Source organism: Jaculus jaculus, chromosome 6 (assembly GCF_020740685.1).
Source record: "Jaculus jaculus isolate mJacJac1 chromosome 6, mJacJac1.mat.Y.cur, whole genome shotgun sequence".
NCBI classification, from domain to species: Eukaryota; Metazoa; Chordata; class Mammalia; order Rodentia; family Dipodidae; genus Jaculus; species Jaculus jaculus.
Window position 1 is genome coordinate 32,530,217 of NC_059107.1, and position 17,688 is coordinate 32,547,904.

At 54.7% G+C, this 17,688-nt stretch overlaps 1 protein-coding gene across 4 annotated transcripts; it reads right to left on the bottom strand.

Annotated features, from left to right (window-relative positions):
* Nucleotides 1-175: 175 nt before the first annotated feature.
* On the bottom strand, nt 176-16,745 carry Dbn1 (drebrin 1). Of its 4 annotated transcripts, none has more exons than XM_045152438.1 (15): nt 16,573-16,745; nt 11,931-11,986; nt 10,884-10,996; nt 10,639-10,713; nt 10,368-10,514; nt 10,126-10,203; nt 9,724-9,875; nt 9,584-9,647; nt 4,509-4,568; nt 4,292-4,415; nt 3,407-3,544; nt 2,921-3,091; nt 1,663-2,324; nt 1,268-1,370; nt 176-1,121 (listed from the first exon to the last, which is right to left on the bottom strand). In XM_045152438.1, exons 1-15 carry the CDS (start codon nt 16,656-16,658, stop codon nt 1,051-1,053), a joined length of 2,100 nt encoding a protein of 699 aa, XP_045008373.1. In that variant the 5' UTR covers nt 16,659-16,745; the 3' UTR covers nt 176-1,050. The 4 variants fall into 4 exon arrangements, with proteins under 4 accessions (XP_045008373.1, XP_045008372.1, XP_045008375.1 ...); XM_045152437.1 differs by having other exon boundaries at nt 1,268-1,373; nt 16,573-16,744; XM_045152440.1 differs by lacking the exon at nt 3,407-3,544 and having other exon boundaries at nt 16,573-16,742.
* Between the last annotated feature and the right edge of the window lie 943 nt (nt 16,746-17,688).

Genomic DNA, 17,688 nt, shown 5'->3' on the forward strand with positions numbered 1-17,688 from the left:
TGCCCTTTGCTACAGCGTGGCGGGCAGGATGGAGGGCGTCCAGTCTGACTTCGGAAGCCAGAGACTGGAGTGGGAGGCTGGCTAAGACCCTAGCCGAGCCAGCTGTTGAGATCACAGGGTAACCATGTAAAGCTCTCTGCAGCATTGGAGGAGGGAGGAATTGGGAAGCGGGTCATTAGGGCAGGAGCCCAAGCCAGATCAAGCCCTCAAGGCCCACAGCAGCAGGCCCGAAGGGATCTGGAGTTCTTTATTAACAGACATGAGCACGACCCGTTACAGAAATTTGTGCTTCCCCCAGAAAAACTAAAAAACCCGTACTGAACGTGAAAGAAGAAGAAAAAAAAGCAAAGGAGTTCAGGAGGCGCCACCCAACTCCTTGGGTCCGTCTCACCTATAGCCCTGACCTGAATCATGCCTAAGACCTCCAGCCTGGGACCTGCCCGGCAGGAGAGGGCAGGAAGTCAAGGAGCCCCAGGTGGGCCTGCTACTTCCTTTGGACCAGGCAGGGAGGGACTAAGAGAAGGGGAGGGGGTCCCAGGGAGCCAGAGCCCACGAGCCATTTATTGCCTTATTTTAAAATTCGTGCAAAATATCTGAAGCCCTGGACAGAGAATACAAAGTGATATTTTTCAAGAAACAAAACTAGGAAAAGAGGTGAAGGGACATTTTTTTCACCAGAACCCCCCCCCCACACACACACACACACCAGGTCCCAAGAAGGGTTGGTCACCACCCTGGCCAGCTGAGTGGGGAGGACTAAGCTACAATCTGGTCTGGGCAAGGAGAGTGGTATTGGCAACAGCATCTCAACTACCAACAGAAGGAAAACCAGTCAACTGTACAAGTCTATCAACTTTAAAAAAAAAGAAAAAGAAAAAAGCTGTAAAAGTCAGGCCCTGTGGGTAGGTAAGCAGACAAGTCCCTGGCCAGTGCCAGAATCCAGAGTGAGTGCCAGGCGGAGCTGCTGCTAATGCAGGCACTGCTGGCCATCTGGTCGGAGGCCCGTGGTGGGCGGCCTTGGCAAGGGAGGCCAGAGTGCAGGTGCCATCACTAGTCGCCACCCTCAAAGCCTTCTTCCTCTTCAGGTAGTGGGTCTGCATCCCAGCAGGTGATGTCGATTTCTATGATGTGGGAAAGGGAGAGGAGATGACAGGTTCGACTGTGTCCCTCAACTTCTATGAGCTATGCCAACTATGGTACTGCTGGCCCAAGCTCGCCCAAACCCCACACCCTCTCCATTCCCATCATCCATCCAGGGATAACTCACCTGGAGGTTTGTTGTAGAACACAGGAGGTGGAGCCTTTGCACACAGCTCTTCTGATTGGGCAAACTCCTCCTCCTGTGACTGACTGAAATACCCTTCGCTGGCCTGCTGGAGGGGAAAAAAAAAAAAAAAAGCACCGGTCACTAGGCCCCACCCACCACGACAGCTGATCCAGCAGGCCTGAGCTTGTTTCCTAGCAACCAATGATTCCACGAGTGGTTGGTTGCCAGGGAAACATAGGTGCCTGCCTGGGAACAAAAGCAGAAATGGTTCCGAGAGAGAGGGGGCAGGGATGATGTGGAATGAAGCTTCATCTCAATAAGGATGGTAAGCACAGTCAGTTCTACCCACCCCAAGCCCTGACTACAGCCCATCCCACCAGGCCGCCCTGCCCCACCTGGGTTCCCTCCTTCTGGGTGGTCTCCCCATTCGTCAGTAGGTGGGGTTCCGGCTCCAGTTCCTGTTCCACCTCCTGATCTACCTCCTCAAGAGCTGAAGGCAGAGTGGGGGCCTCGGGGACAGCCGAGGGCTCCCCTTCTACTTCCTCTTCTGGGTCACAGAAGGTAGCTGGTGGCTCAGGCAGCTCGTCAAAATTAAGAAGGTTGGCACAGCCTTCACTCACTGGTGGCACTGGCTCCTGAGCCACCTCATCCAACAGAGGCACCTCTGCTAGGGGGACCTCAGCACCCAAGGGTGGTGTGGGCACCCTGGGCTCAGCCTGGGGTGCTGAGGTCTCTTCCTCGTTGCCAGGCCATAGATCAATGAGGCTGGCAGCGGCAGGGGAGACGTTATTGGCAATAGTGGTGTCAGTGTTGGTCTCAACAATGTCAGCTACTGAGGTGGTGGAGGAGGTGGTAGTGATGGCAGGCTCAGCCAGGACGGCCTGCTCTGGAGTCTCCATGAACATCAAATCCTGCACAGGGCTTCCTGGCTCCCGGGGAGGCTCTTGTGCCTGAGGGGGCTCCTCCACACAGCTGCTCCAGGCCTGAGGGGTTGCTGCTACTCTGACCTCCTTGCTGGTCTCTTCACCTTCCAGAATAGGGCTGGACTCCTGGGCCTCTGTCGGGATACATAAGGCAGAGACAAAGCAGCTGGCCCCCTTGGGAAAGGATGGAAAAGACTGGGCCGTCACTGCAATGCCCTGCCACCTTGATGAGGGGCAAGGGAGAGAATTGGAGAGTTCTAGAGAAGAGGACCTCCATTCAGACTTCCACACAGGTAGCTTCCACACCAGATGCACTTTGCTCTCCCTTTACCTCGTGTTCTCTAAGTTTCTTTTTCACAGAAGGGCCTCACTCTAGGCCAGGATGACCTGGAACTCACTCTGTAGCCCCAGGCTGCCCTGAAACTCCCACCTCAACCTCCTGAGTGCTGGGACTGAAGGTGTGCACCACCACTACCTAATATTTTTAAACCACTGGTAGCCCCGGAATAAAGGCCCAGATGGCCTTGTTAGAGATGACCCCCGAGGTTCAGAGAGGGCGGGGGGGGGGGACAGCAACACCAGGGCTCCTCCATGCTGCTGCGGTCACTTTCTGGGCAGTGCAGTCTCGGTGGTGGATGGTGTAGTTCCCTTGGGAGTTGTTATTATGGCAACCTGGGGTTTCCAGTCCAGAAACTGATGAGAAGATGGACATAGATGGGAGTCCTCTCACCTTGAACTGGCGGGGGCGGTGGGGGCAGTGGTGGAGGCTGCGAGGATGTGACCTCATCCAGGGCCCGTTCAATCTGCTCAGTGACAGGGGTAGAGGCTGTGCTGGAATCAGATGGGCTCCGGGTGGGGATGGAAGTGGGTGCCATCCTCCGGTGGCTGTCCAGGTGGCTGCCTGAAGAACAAACCCCCAAGTTAGTCCATGAGAGTGGGAGAGCCAGGTGGGATCAGGATTGTCCACCTTGTCTCGAGTATGGGTGGGGGCTATGAGCTCCCCAGGCCCTCCAGGGGCCAGACCACAGCTCCAGACCCTGTAAACCAGGCCCCTGGGAGCCAGTGCCCTGCAGGGACAGGGACAAGAGGCAGGCAGTACCTGCTCTGGGGTCAAACACCGGCAATCAGCAGTCAGGCTGGGGGAGAGGGCGAGGGGGCTGCTGGGAAGCGGGGCCCTCCTTACCCCACCCTGCCGAGGCCTGGGGCTGCTACCTACATGGGAGGGAGGAAGAGAGGTTTGGGGTGCGGTGACAGGTGATATAGGGAAAGGGAGTCCGTGGAGGGGAAGAGGAGGAAGAGGAGGAGGAGGAAGGCCCACTGTCCGATGCCTTTATGAAAGGGCAGTACGGACGACCTGCCAAGAGAGACAGACAGAGAAAGAGACAGAGGACAAAGAGGGTCAGTCTCCCCCACCCCTGCCCCAAGGCCTCACCCACCCCCAGGGCCAGCCCTAATATCCAAGCCACCTTCAGCCAAGGCACATGTTCAGCTAAGCTGGACCACAGCCTCAAGCCATCCAATGTTTTCCATCAGCCAGTACCAGACACACACACACGGCCGTGAGCCTGCCACACACAGCCAGCCTCTTTGTGTAGCAGCACAAATGGGGGTAGCCTGCCATGCCCCTGGGACCCCAGCACAGGACCAAGCACATAGTGGATGCGAACAGTCAGAACAGCAGACAAGTAGAAGGGTGCTTCAGGGAAATGGAAGCCAAACAGAGGACCCTGAGGGAAGGCTCCAGGCTGCTCAAACACAGGGCCAGGGTAAGGTCCCCACCCCACATGCATACACAGTCCGCAGGCCAGACCTACTCCAGCCCTGCAGGGCAGCTCTCACCAGCCAGCAAGTGCCTACACCCATGCCGGGGCTGCCCAGATGGCCTCGGGCACTACCCACTGCTCAGCATCAACACCCACCCCACCCCCAGCCCCTGGAGGGGTGCTGCCTCCTGGGAGGCTGTGGGTGGAAGCACGCTGGAGGGGTCTTGCCTTCTCCCAGGGGTCCTTGGGTAAGGCTTCTCTTCCAAGGAGCCCAAAGGGACTCAGGACCATAACCTGAGGAACTGTGGGGGTCATGTAGGGATGGGGCCAAGGACTACCTGGCCGGTGGTTGAGGGGTGAGGGCGCATCACAGCTGCCCACGGAGGCCGATGCAACTCTTTCTTGCTGCTTAAAGAACTCCCGTGGGTTGTCAGGCCGCTGGGCAATAATGGCAGCTGCCTCCTGAGAGCACAAGGCAAAGCGTTAGGGCCTGGGTGGGGCCAGGCTGACTGGGATGGCCCGTGCCCGTCTCGCCGACGACCCCACAGCTCTCACCTCTACCTCCGATTCGGACTTCTTCATCTGGGTCTCTTCCTCCTCATCTTGCTGGTCACCCTGGATACCAAAGGAACAGTGTCCTGGGCATCTCTTCCACTAGCCAGGCTAAGAGGCAGCCTACACCTCTGCTCTTCTCCGCACTCGGCTGCACAGCCTTTCCTACCCTCACGGTCCTTGGCCACCTCACTGCCATGCTCCCTTCCACTCTGGCCCCTCTCCAATACTGGGGATCAAAACAGAGGTCTTGCGCATGCTAGACAAGGGCTTGACCACTGAGCTTTATCTTCAGGTCCCTAGTTTCTCACCATTATTTTGCAGGTCCCCAGAACAGCTGGTTGCCAGAGCTATGTGGCAGCTGTCCTGATACTGGATGCGTGCCACCTAGTTCATTATAGTCCACACCACTCCCTCTGGCCCTTCACCTGCCCACTTCACACACTGTTTTAAGGTTGCAATCCTGGGCTGGAGAGATGGCTTCGCAGTTAAGGCATTTGCCTGTGAAGCCTAAAGACCCGGTTCGATTCTCCAGGTCCCATGTAAGCCAGATGTACAAGGTGGTGCATGTGTCTGGAGTTTGTTTGCATTGGCTGGAGGCCCTGGTGTACTCATTCATTCTCTCTCTCTCCCTCCCTCTCTCTCATCTGTCTCAAACAAATAAATAAAAATAAATCAGAAAAAAAATTAAAAAATATTGTAATCCAGGAGCTAAAGAGATGGCTCAACAGTTAGGGCAATTGCCAGCGAAGCCAAAGACCTAGGTTTGATTAAAGCCAAATGTACAAAGTGGCACATGCATTTGGAGTTCCTTTGCTGCAGTGGCTAGAGGCTCTGGCTCACCCATTCTCTCTCTCTCTCTCAAATAAATAAAATATTTTAGAAGAAAAAAAAGATAGTAACCCAGGGCTGGGGAGATGGCTCAGTGGTTAAGGGACTTGTTTGTCAGGACTACTGGCCCAGGTTCAATTCCCCAGTACCCACAGAAAGCCAGACACATACAGTGGTGCAGGCATCTAGAGTTTGTTTGCAGTAACAAGGGCCCCTGCTATACCCACAAACCCACTCTCTTGCTCTCAAATAAACAAACAAGGAGGGCTGGAGAGATGGTTCAATGCTTAAGCTACTTGCTTGCAAAGCCTAACAACCCAGACTCAGTTCCCCAGTACCCACTTAAAGCCAAATACACAAAGTAGCACATGCATTTAGAGTTCATTTGCTGTGGCTACAGGCCCTGGTATGCCCATTCTCTCTGTCTCTCTTCCCTCTATCTCTCTCTCTCTCTCTCTCTCTGTCTGTGCTTGCAAATAAATAAATGATATTTAAATTTAAAAAATTGTAAGCCGGGCATGGTGGCACACGCCTTTAATCCCAGCACACAGTAAGGCAGAGGTTGGAGGATCGCCGTTGAGTTCTAGGCCAGCCTGAGACTACACAGTGAATTCCTGGTCAACCTGGACCAGAATGAGAACTACCTTGAAAAACCAAAAAAAAAAAAAAAACCCACAAAAAACATGACTCAATGTTATTAACAGGGGAAAGAAAGCGGAACAGCTCCTAACAACTCTTAAGTCAACAGAAAGCATGTTTACAGTACTAAATTTCAAAGTTTCTCATGTAGAACCTACCTTAGAGAACTCTAAGTCAGAAGGTCACCACAATGACTTATTTGTCTAGTTACTGTCACTTAAGCAAACTTGAAGGGCTGTGCACACTATAACATAATGGCTATATAATTCCTTTAGACTTTGCTCAACACGTTGATAACTGGCCAAGATGAATGGCTAATTCAGGAGAGTCATTATATTATTCTGTCTACTTTTGTCATATGTGCACCTGTTTTAAAAGTTTTCTATAAAAATAAGCTTTGGGGGCTGGAGAGATGGCTTAGCGGTTAAGCGCTTGCCTATGAAGCCTAAGGACCCCGGTTCGAGGCTCGGTTCCCCAGGTCCCACGTTAGCCAGATGCACAAGGGGGCGCACGCGTCTGGAGTTCGTTTGCAGAGGCTGGAAGCCCTGGCGCGCCCATTCTCTCTCTCTCCCTCTATCTGTCTTTCTCTCTGTGTCTGTCACTCTCAAATAAATAATTAATTAAAAATAAATAAAAATAAGCTTTGGGGGCTGGAGAGATGGGTTAGCAGTTAAGGTGCTTGCCTGTGAAGCCAAAGGACCCAGATTCCATTCCCCAGGACCCACTTAAGCTAGTTGCACAAGGGAGGCATGCATCTGGAGTTTGTTTGCAGTGGCTAGAAGCCATGTTGTATCCATTCTCTCTCTCTCCCCCAAATAAATAAATATTTTTAAAAAATAAGCTTTTGTTTGTGGCCACCCTGAGACTACATAGCGAATTCCAGGTCAGCCTGGGCTAGAGCTAGACCCTACCCCCAAAAGGGAAAAAAAAGTGCTTTATATTAGGCCAGGCATGCTAGTGCAGGCCTTTAATCTCAGCACTTGGGTGGTAGAGGTAAGAGGATCACTGTGAGTTCAAGGCCACCATCATACTACATAGTGAATTCCAGGTCGACCTGGGCTAGAGAGACCCTACCTTGAAAAGAACCAAAAAAATAAAAAATAAAAAATAAAAGCTTTTACAAAAAGACTTTACTAGCTAGCAATGATGGCTCATGTCTTTAATCCCAGCGCTTGGGAGGCTGAGGTAGATGGACTGCCCTGAATTCAAAACCAGCCTGGAATACAGAGTGAGTTCCAGCTCAGCCTGGGCTAAGGTGAGACCCTACCTTGAAGGAAGCGGCGGGGGGGGGGGGGGGGGGGAGGCCCTGGTAAGAATGAGTAAACAAAATGTGGTCTACAATGAAATATCATTCAGTCTTTTCAAGGAAGGAAATTCTGACATGCTATAATATATTTAAATCTTGAGAACATTACATTGAGTAAAATAAGCCAATCATAAAAGGATAAATGCTAGGCTGGAGAGATAGCTCAGCAGTTAAAGGCACTTGTTTGTAAAGCCTACAGCCTAAGTATGATTCCCCAGTACCCATGTAAAGCCAGATGCACAAAGTGCTGAATGCTCCTGGAGTCTGTCTGCAGTGGCAAGAGGCCCTGGTGCACCCATACCCATGCTCTCTAGCAAATAAATATTTTAAAAAACTCATATGAGGTAAAGTAGTCAAATTCACAGAAAGTGAATGATACTTGCCACAGGAATAGCTGGTAAAGAGAAATCAACTGGGTACAAAAATTTTATTTCTTAAAAGAGCCTAGGAGATGGGTGATGGCAATGGAAGAAGACGATGGTGGATAATGGAGATGGTGATGGATAATGGATAATAGAGATGGATGACGGGGGGAGATGGTGATGGATGAGGGAAGATGGTGATGGAAATGATGATGGAGATGACTGCACAGTGGAAATGGACCTAATGGCTCTGGACTATATACTCAGAAGCAGCTGAGTTGGTAGATATTTTTAATATTTTATTTTTATTTATTTATTTAATAAGAGAATGGGTGCACCAGGGCCTCCAGTCACTGCAAACGAACTCCAGATGCATGCACCCCCTTGTGTCTCTAGCTAACGTGGGTCCTGAGGAATCAAACCTGGGTCCTTTGGCTTTTCAGGCAAACACCTTAATGGCTAAGCCATCCCTCCAGCCCTGAATTGGTAGATTTGATGTAACACGTATTTTACCAGAATTAAAAAAACAAGGGACTGAGGAGATGGCTCAGTGGTTAAAAGGCACTTGCTTACAAAGCCTGCCAGTCCAGGTTCAATTCTCAGTAAAGCAAATGAACAAAGGTGACCCATGCACCACACACACACACACACACACACACACACACACACACACGCACATACACACATACACACATGCACACGCACACAAAACGAGCTAGGAGTGGTGGCACATGTATCAAGTCAGCCAGGACATAGGGAGATCATGTCTCAAAAAACAAAAAAGCGGGCTGGAGAAATGGCTTAGGGCTTAAGGCGTTTGCCTGCGAAGCCTAAGGATCCCGGTTCAATTTCCCAGGACCCCCGTAAGCCAGATGCACAAGGGGGCACATGCATCTGGAATTCTTTTGTAGTGGCTGGAGGCCCTGGTGTACCCATTCTCTGTTTCTCTCTGCCTCTTCCTCTCACTCTCTCTCTCTCAAATAAATAAATATTTTTTAAAGCAACAAAAGGACCTCAAATTAATTAACTGTGAAAAAGATTTCTCATTTTGTTTTCTACAATGTTTCTAACACCAGGCATAAGGCAGGTGACAAGAGTATGGTGAATACTGGCTAGAGTTTACCACACACACCCTTTATGCTTATCCAGGGGCTGATATGATTGGAGTGACAGTGTCAAGACAATCACGTAATGCTGATACCTGTAGAACTGACCCTTCCCTGCAAACTTCCTGTGAGTTTGACCCTGGAGCTCATTCTGGTCACCAAGGCCCAACATCTACCAGTCAAAGTCCCAATGCAGTGAGTGCTAATCACCACAAGACCCTTCCTCCAACCTGAATAACCTTGGCTATTCCTCTAATACTAAATTCAAGTCTGAGGCTAGGAGTATAGCTCAGTAGTAGAGTGCTTACATACCATGTGTGAGGATCTAGGTTCGGTCCCTAGCACCAAAAAAGTAAGTAAAATTTAAAAACTCAAAGCACAATTTGTCTCTGTTACTTTCAAGGATCAATCCGCAAACGAGTGGATCATTCTCAACGTTTAGAGAGCAGCAGTGCTGGTCAGACTGCCCTGGAGACACTTGGAGAAAGGGTCTCCAAGCTCTGACCCCAATCCACTCAGGCAGCTCTACAGCACTCTTCTGGGGACCCAGCTTCAAGTCCCCCAGATCCCATAGGAAGAGGCAGGGGGAGTCAGATCAGTGAGGGGCTGAGTCAAGTTGGATTTTCCCTTTCAATCTAGAGAATGAACTTCTACAGGAAGTCTTTTCTGGAAGCCCACATGATGGGGCGCCATCCCAATACTCATAACATACATGCTATGTACCCAGAATGCTGAGTACGGTCTCAGAGCCAGTGATATCTCCACAAAGCTCAGGAGCATGGGGACCATCCTCAACTCCTGACCAGGGCCTGAAAGCCCTGGAGAAAAACTTACAAAGATAGACTGTTCCTTCAATCTTCTCTTGGCCTCTTCAGCTTCTAGAGTCTGCTGTTTCCTCCTGGAATGAGACGTGGCAAGCGCTCCATTCAGGGTGGGCCAGCGGACGGGCAGCCCTACCTGAAGCCAGGCCTCACCTGTGTTCCTCAATCTGTTGCTCGCGCTCTCGGTAGCGCCGCTCACGCTCCTCCTGCTCCTGCCGCTCCTGTTCCATGCGCTCTTGCTCAAACCTGAGCCTGGCATCCAGAGCCTTCTTCCGTTCCTCCTCCTTCCTCAGCTCTTCCTCCTTCTGCATCCCACGCCCAGAAGTGCAGGCCTTGAGCCCAGGCCGACCCTACCCCTCTACCTCAACCCCCCCACCCAGACTGGGGAGGTGGCCTGGAAATTGGCAAAATGAGCCCTATGCACAGGAGTTCAGAAAGGCTCCCTCAGCTAGGGCAGTATGTAGATGGGGCACCATTAGAGTGAGGGACTTAGAGCTACCTTGCAGGCTTAGGTAGGGGCACCTCAGCCTGAAGGCCAGGGTCAGTGTTATGCACCTTGGCCTGCTCCCAGAACTGCTCACGGTTAATCCGCTTCATTTCCACAGCTGCATCTGTCTTCTGGTAGGTGGTGCCCTGCAGAGCCAAGTACCCTGGCATGAGCACATGGAGCAGGCTAAATGCTCCAGGGCTCCTATGCACAGAGTGAGGGCTCAGAAGGGATGGGAAAACCTGACTTGTGGGCCAGGCCACACAAACGGGGGCCCGAGCAGGGCTAGCCTGCTCGGGCACACACTGACCACCGGCTCAGCATTCTCATCCTCCCGAAGCCGCAGTCGGTGCAATACAGGGCTGGAGAGTCGCGCTAGCCCATTGGAGAGTCGCTGCCCAATAGCGCCTGCATCGATGTCCTCCACGCTGCTGGCATTCACGATCACATCCACCCCCTTCCACAAGAAACGGGTGGTTAGGTGATACCCAGACTCCCTTTACCACCCCCAAGCATACAGACCTGGCCCCCCGGGGGGGGGGGGAATGTCCCCACCTTCTTGAGCCCGGGCCCCCACACACCTGGAAAAACTCAGCCACCTTAGCCACGTGGCTGGCACAAGCGCACTTGCGGGCATCAGGCACATCTTCACCAACCTGCAATGCACCCAGTAAAGAGGGGTCGGGAAAGGACAAATATAGTAGTCTGCAGGCCCAGACACCCCTCTCCCCAAGAGCTAGTGGGTTTCTTCCTTCCCGAGGAGCTTGTGGGTGGAAGGCGACTGCCCTGGGGCCTTCAGCTCCAGCCCCGGCGCACAGCTGCATACCCAGTTGATGAGCACATATTTTGGCAGGGCAGCCTGGGAGTCCTTGACGCTGCAGAAGCCGTACATCACTTTCTGGTTCTCGAAGTGGCCTGAGAGCTCCTGCAAGCCCCCTTCTGGGGGAACCAGGAGGGTGTCAGGACTCTCCATCCCCCACACCCATATCCCACACCCTGCCTAAAACCCCCCAGGGGATTTCTAGTCTCTAAGACCTGCAGGTCTCGTGCAGTGGGGTTGGAGGCAGAGAGCACTGTAGCTTGCTTCCGCATCCCAGGGGTCCAGATTTGGGACAGGACCTAAAGGTGCCTGTTCTTCACACATCCTCATTTCTCGCCCTCCCCAGGTAGGGTCTTACTCTAGTTCAGGCTGACCTGGAGCTCACTCTGTAGCTCCAAGCTGACCTCGAACTCACTGCAACACAACCTCAATCTCCTGAGTGCTGTGAGACAGACATGCACCACCATACTCGGGCTCTGCGTCCCCATTTCTTTTTTCTTGTATTGCTTTTGTAGTTATTTATTTATTTATTTATTGAGGTAGGATCTCACTCTATTCCAGCCTGACCTGGAATTAGTCTCAGACCGGTCTTGAAAGAACAGCAATCCTCCTACCTCTACCTCCCAAGTGCTGGAATTAAGGCATGCACCACCACATCCGGCCTCATCTTACTCATCACACGTCTCACCAGGTGTTAGTGTCCAGCAAGGTAAAATGAAGCCCTCCTTAACAAACCATTAGAGCCCCGATACTTGTGGGGCTGACCTGCACCATCCTGTTAGGCTCTTCCCCTGTCTGTGTGTGTGACTTTGGGCAAGTCACTTTCCCTCATTAAGCCTGCTCAGAAGTCAAACGGGAAACAGAATCTCTTCCCTCCCCACTCTCAGGAAGGCCAAACAGCAGACAAGTGTGGGTCTGCCCGATCGCAGAAATTGTAGGGTTGCCAGGATGGGGCTGCAGGCGGAAAAGTGGCCGGGGGCCAGACTGGGGGTGTGTGGAAGAAAACAACCAGAGGAGGGGGTGGGAAGGAAAAGGAATGGCTGGAATTCTTACCTCCTGACGCAGCAAGTTTGAGGTCATCTGAGCCATCCTCATATGTGTATAGCGCCCTGGAGAGAGGGAGGGGTGGCTCACAGAACTGTCAGGGCCCAGGCAGCCAATTCTGGGTGGGGACGGCACTGGGGAGGGAAAGGGATACCAGAAGGGACAGGACAGAACAGGACAAGAAGAGGGAGGGCTTCTGTTGTTGGCCATGGCAACAGGGATAGACACCATTTCCAACTAGAGCTCAGCAGGGTGCATACTAGGAGCCTAGGAGGCCTGGGTCAGATTGAGAGCTGGGAATGGTAGGAGAGAAATCACCGCCTGGTCAATCTCAGCCCAGACAGCCCACAACCCAGTGCAGCGGGTGTGCGACAGACTCCAAGGCAACGGTTCCTTGGTTACTGTTCCCTGGCTACCACAATCCTTCTCCCTCATTGGCCAGTGCCAGGAATTTACCTGGCGCGTGCCTTGGTACCCGCTGTCCCTCCCCCTATGAGGAGGGAGGAGGAGGAGGAGGAGAATCTGGTGCTCGGTGCTGGGCATCCCCTGGTAACCATGGCAACCCAGCAATTGGCACAGGAACCAGCCCACCAGAGCTGCATTCTCCTCGAACACAAAGGACCCTGGGGACATCCTCCGACTCAATCCCTGCCTCTCTGAAATGAGGATGAGGTCACTGTGGTCACTCCCAGATGACCCCCACATACACCCCCCACCCCAGATGGCTACGCTTTCCTGTCCTTTCAGCTGCTAGGCTGCCTCTGTCCTAGCTTAAACCTCCTAGTACTGCCAGCCTTCATCAAGGCTGGCCGGAAAGCCGACCTAACAAGCTTCCTTCACCTCTCTAGCTTTTTTTCTGCCGTGTTTGCTCAGAGCAGGCGTGGCACAGCGACCATCTCACAGAAGGGGATGCCTCTCATCCTGACGCAGGCAGAGGCCGAGGACCCATGGGGAAGAGAGGCCCAGGCCAAGGGAAACGGACCTTGTCCATGAGGTTGAGAAAGACTCAGACCCTTCCCCAAACTTCCCTTTCTCAAATGCCAAGTCAGGAGGCTGGGGGCTACAACAGCATGAGGGAGATGGAGCAAAGGGGGAGGTGGAGAGGAGGAAGGTAATAGACAAGAGAAAGGAAGAGTCGTGACGGGATGAAGAGGATATAAAGAATGGAGGAGAGGAGGGTAAAAGAGAGAAAAGGGGAAGAGAAGAGTAAAAAGGAGGAAGGGTCTGGCCCTAGCCCTGAGAGGGTGGTACAAGTTTGTGAAACGACCAAATGGCCCCTAGCCCCCCCTTCCCTTCGTGGATGCCTCCCTACTTTTCTCCGGAAAGAGACACAGGTGGGCTGTAGGGTCTGGGAGTTCTTGATCCAACTGTTATCCCAGTGGCTGCCCTGACAGCTGCTTCCCAGCACAGCTGTCCCACCACCTGTCTGGCTGTCCTAACCCAAGGCTGGGAACAAAGAGCCCTCAAAGAAGTAGGGATGCCCCTCTCCATTCACAGAGAAGAAATGGAGGCAGCACCCAGAGATCTGGTTTCCCAGACACTGCTCTGACATCACACTTCCTTCAGAGAGGCTGCTGGTCTGAGCCTCACTCAGGCTTCCTAAGGCCCTTTCCCCATCTGCCATCACCATGCAGACAGCCCATTTTCTGCTAGCATCACAACCCTCATCAGCAAAGACCATCCATGAGTCCAAACCCTTGGTCCCAGCCTTCATCCCTCAGTTCTGCCAAGCCCCTGCCTTTCCATCCTGACCTCTGTATTCACACCCACACCTGGGCCAAACTGGATGGCTCCTTGACCCAGGCTTGGTTCTGGATACTTCCTACCCTGAAGTCTTTGTATATGTGGTTCTCTATGAGAAACCATTCAAAATGTCAGTGCCAGCTCACCAAGCAAGTGAGCTACACAGCCCCAGAGCACTTACTGCACCCTAGCAGGAACAGGAAGAGACACCTGGATTTGTCCCAAGCACTGATGGATAATAATGCTTCTCTAACATACCACAAGGCCCCTGGGTCTGGCTGGTGGGACCTAGGAAATAAGCAGGGAAGCGGATGGGGGGTAGGGGACTGTGACTGTCAAGCCCTAGAGACAGTCACTGGCCCAGACAGTAAGTTTTGTGAAGGCAGGAACCCGTACTGCACAGGGTCCTGGGTCCAGCACACAGCACCACAGGGATTTGCGATGTTGACAACAACTCTTACAAACCACTTAGGCCACAGACACCTGACTAGGGCAAGAGCTAGACTGAGGCACATCTACGGGGATCCTGAAGTTGGCCCCGGGTTGAAGGCTGAGGACCCCTCAGCAACGTCATAGGCTCATGATGCTAGAGCTCGAAGGGCCCCTGGATCGTGCCCAACCCTCTCTTCTCCTGCTCAGAGAGGACCAGAGCAGAACAGAACCTTCATGCAATCACACAGTGAATCACATCATAACCAGGGCAGTGCTGGCCTTTCCCATCACTTGGCTTCCTGGGTGCGCGGCTCTCAGGACCAGACCAGTGGTCCATTTTAGAGACCCTGCCACTCTGCCACTTAGGGGTGAGTTCTCTCTCCTCCACGGCCCCCCACGCACCCACTCAAAGTAGAGGGAGGGGATAACAAATCCTCACGACCCCACACCCCCCCACACCCCCCCACACACAGCATTTTCACCCAAGACAGCCTGCCTCTGAACTTCCAAGTTCAGGGTCTTGCCCTCAATCTTGAGACCTCATCCAACTCCTGGATCTGTGTATACATGTCCCTGTGTGCAGGATGTGACGATCCTTTTTGACAACATCCTGTTTGGGCCCTTGGGAATATTCAAGAGTACATGTGTGCATCTCCGTATGTGTCCCACACACAACCCAGATGGGGTTGACGCAAACCAGGGATGAATAACTCACTTTGGCCACATGGATGGTGCTGGTGATGGGAGACCGAGCCATGCTAAGCAGGATGGGGGGCAGCAGTGATTGGGTGGCTCCAGCATCAGACTGCTAGAGCTCTACTTTTGAGGGGTTAGGCCAAAAGGGGTGTTGGTAGTCAGTAACCCCCCCACACACACACACTGGAAAACAAGGGAAGTGTTCCCGGGTGGGCTGAGCCTCTCCAGAGGAAGGGCCAAATCTCCATTCCAGTCCCTCCACCACACCAGGAAGGCCACGTGCCCAGACCCAGACCTCCTCCCATGATCTCAGCCCCCCAGGGACAGGGCTGGGACAACAATGGGTGGGATACTCTGCGTAGTAACCTGCTCCAGCCTGTACAGTGACTGACCAGCAGGACACAGCGGCTCTTCTCCCCAGTCCATTCCTCTGGGCCTGGCTGCCAGCCAGTGCTGCAGTACCATGGCATGGACGCCTAGCTATCTTGTTCCTTCCTCCAGCACCCGGTTAAGTGTTCCTACTTAGCTGTCTTCCAGAGTGAGAGTGAGGCCAGCCCAGCTGGAGTCCCTCACACCTGTCCTCACTCTGCCTCAGTTTCCTCGGGAAGAGCGAGCCTATTTCCTGCCCGCCTGGGTGAAAGAAAGCCTAAGTACAAAATGAGTACTTCCCCATGAGAACATCGGCGGTGGGAGGGGGGAGGTGAGTCCAGGATAGGGAAACGTGGAACCCCCTCGGTTTTACTGCCACTCAGGGGCTTCAGCCCAGAGCAGGTGGCCCATCCCCTCCCCCACCGCAGGGGAAAACGACAGCTGGGGAGGGGAAGAGGGGCGGTCCGGCTCCCCCCTCCATCAGGAGCTGACTGTCCTTGCAGCTGGGTGAAGGGGCTAGGGTCCCAGTGACTCTTCTCCTTCTGTCATCCTTCTAAAGCCCCCCCCCTCCCCCGAAAGCCTCTCTCTCAGCTGATCACCTAGACAAGCTGCTTGAACCCTTGGTGTCTGTCCCCAGCCTGCTGTCTAGTGCCAGCAATCCCCTTCTGGGAGAGGCGAGGAGGGCTCGGAACTGCCGCCGCCGCCTCCTCCTCCGCGTCCCGGGAAGGGTCAAGAAATCACTTCGCGGGTGCCATGTGGCAGTGAACCTCCTGGCATCACACCCCCAAACCCAGATTGCGGGGCGGGGGGAGGACAACCCTGAGAAGCCCCTGGTGGGCGGGGCGCCTTGGCCCCTAGTCGGTTCCGCTCCTCCCCCGCCCTAGCTTTCCTTTGTGTTGTGTCCGGGGCCGGGCTGGGCCGGTCAGGCGACCCAAGCTCCGCTCGCTCCGTCCCCGCCCAGTGCTCTCCCGCGCGCTCGCTCGCACTCTCGCTCGAAGGTGGCGAAGGTGCCCTTGGCCGGCCCGTGCACACCTGTCCCCCGGGTCCTTGGAGGTGGAGGTGGAGGGGGGGGCAGGGTAGGAAAGGGGGATGGGCTCGGGCAGAGCCACGCGGGACCGGGGACCACACATCTGTTGGGCCCCCGCGTCCAAGCATCCAGCTCCGGCTCCCTCCGCGCGACTGGGGCCGCCCCTGGGCGCACGGGGCCCCGGCAGTGCCCCGCCTGGCCCCTCCCCCGGGGCGCACAAAGGCAGCCCCTCCCCGGCTCTCCCGGCCGGCCCCGATGCACCATTTCGGGGTCTCCCCCTCCCTTCCCGGCGGCAGGGCCGCGTGGAGACAAAGGCGCGGCGGCGGCGGCGGCGGCGGCGGCGGGGCGGCGCGGGGACAAAGGGGCCGGGGGCGGGGGGCTCACCAGTCGGCCGCGCTCTCCTCCCGGATCACCTCCTCGTACGCCGCCAACAGCTCCAGGCGGTGACCGCTGAAGCTGACGCCGGCCATGCTTCGGGCCGGACCGGTGCCGAACGGACAGACGCACGGACGGATGGACGGACGGACACAGGAGGGAGGGACCGAGCGAGTCGCCGCCGCCGCCGCCGCCGCCGCCGCTGCCTCCGCCGCCGCCTTGGAGCCTCTGCAGCGCAGCGAGCCGAGCGAGCCAGCGGCCGGGGGAGGGGAGCCGGCCGGCGGGGGGCGGGGGGCGCTGGCTCCGCCCGGCTCACTCCCTCCGCTCGCTCGGTCCTAGCGCCGCCCCGGCCCGGCCCAGGGGGAGGTCCGCCCCCCCATCTTCCCGGCTTGCCCCGGGGCGCCCCCACGCCCCTCGCCCACAGACCTGGTGGGCAGCATCCCTAGTCCCTGCTTCCCTTCTGCGCTTAGGGTTCGTCCCACGCACCTACCTCCCTACCTCGTTCCCCATCCCCGGCCTAGACACTCGTGCTCTTTCCTGACCAGTCCCAAACCCAGCCCGGCTCCCCACCGCCCCAAGATTCCAGACCCTACAGAAAGCCCAGCTTCATTCCTCTCCACCTTCCCTGGCTAACGGGCCTAGCCCCACCCCTTAATTCCCTTAACTCCATCCCAGCCTCACCCCCTCCTCCCAAATCCATCCCACCCCAGCGTTAACCCCATTGTGGTCCTCGACCCAACCAAACCCAATTTACACATCAGCCCAGACCTGGCCTTCCCAGTTCACCTCCATCACTTCCCAGCGCCAACCCCACATTCCTTTCCCATCCCAGCCGCCTCCCCAAGTTGAGCACAGCACCCTTCACTTACCACGCCCTGTTTTAGTCCCATCCTCTTCATCGCCATGCCTCTTCATCCCCCGCCCATAACTTTGTCATTTCAAGACACTCCACGCCAAAGCTATTTCCTTCCATTCGCAAGGCTTTCCTCCTCCCACCTGAGCCTGTGCCCACCCAGATGAGGCCTATCGAGGCAATAATCATTTATCTTCTGTCCCAAGCTGCACACTTCCCAAGGAACCCCAAGTAGAATTTCTCTAAAACTACTCCAGTGCCAGTTTCCCAAC

Bases quoted from the DNA above. Each gene is read 5' to 3' on its own strand.
- Dbn1 (XM_045152437.1), bottom strand. From the start codon at position 16,658: ATGGCCGGCGTCAGCTTCAGCGGTCACCGCCTGGAGCTGTTGGCGGCG. The intron at 9,648-9,723 runs GTGAGGCCTGGC...GTCTCATTCCAG, and splicing joins CAACAGATTGAGGAACACAG to GAGGAAACAGCAGACTCTAG. The intron at 1,122-1,267 runs GTGAGTTATCCC...CCCACATCATAG, and splicing joins GTTCTACAACAAACCTCCAG to AAATCGACATCACCTGCTGG.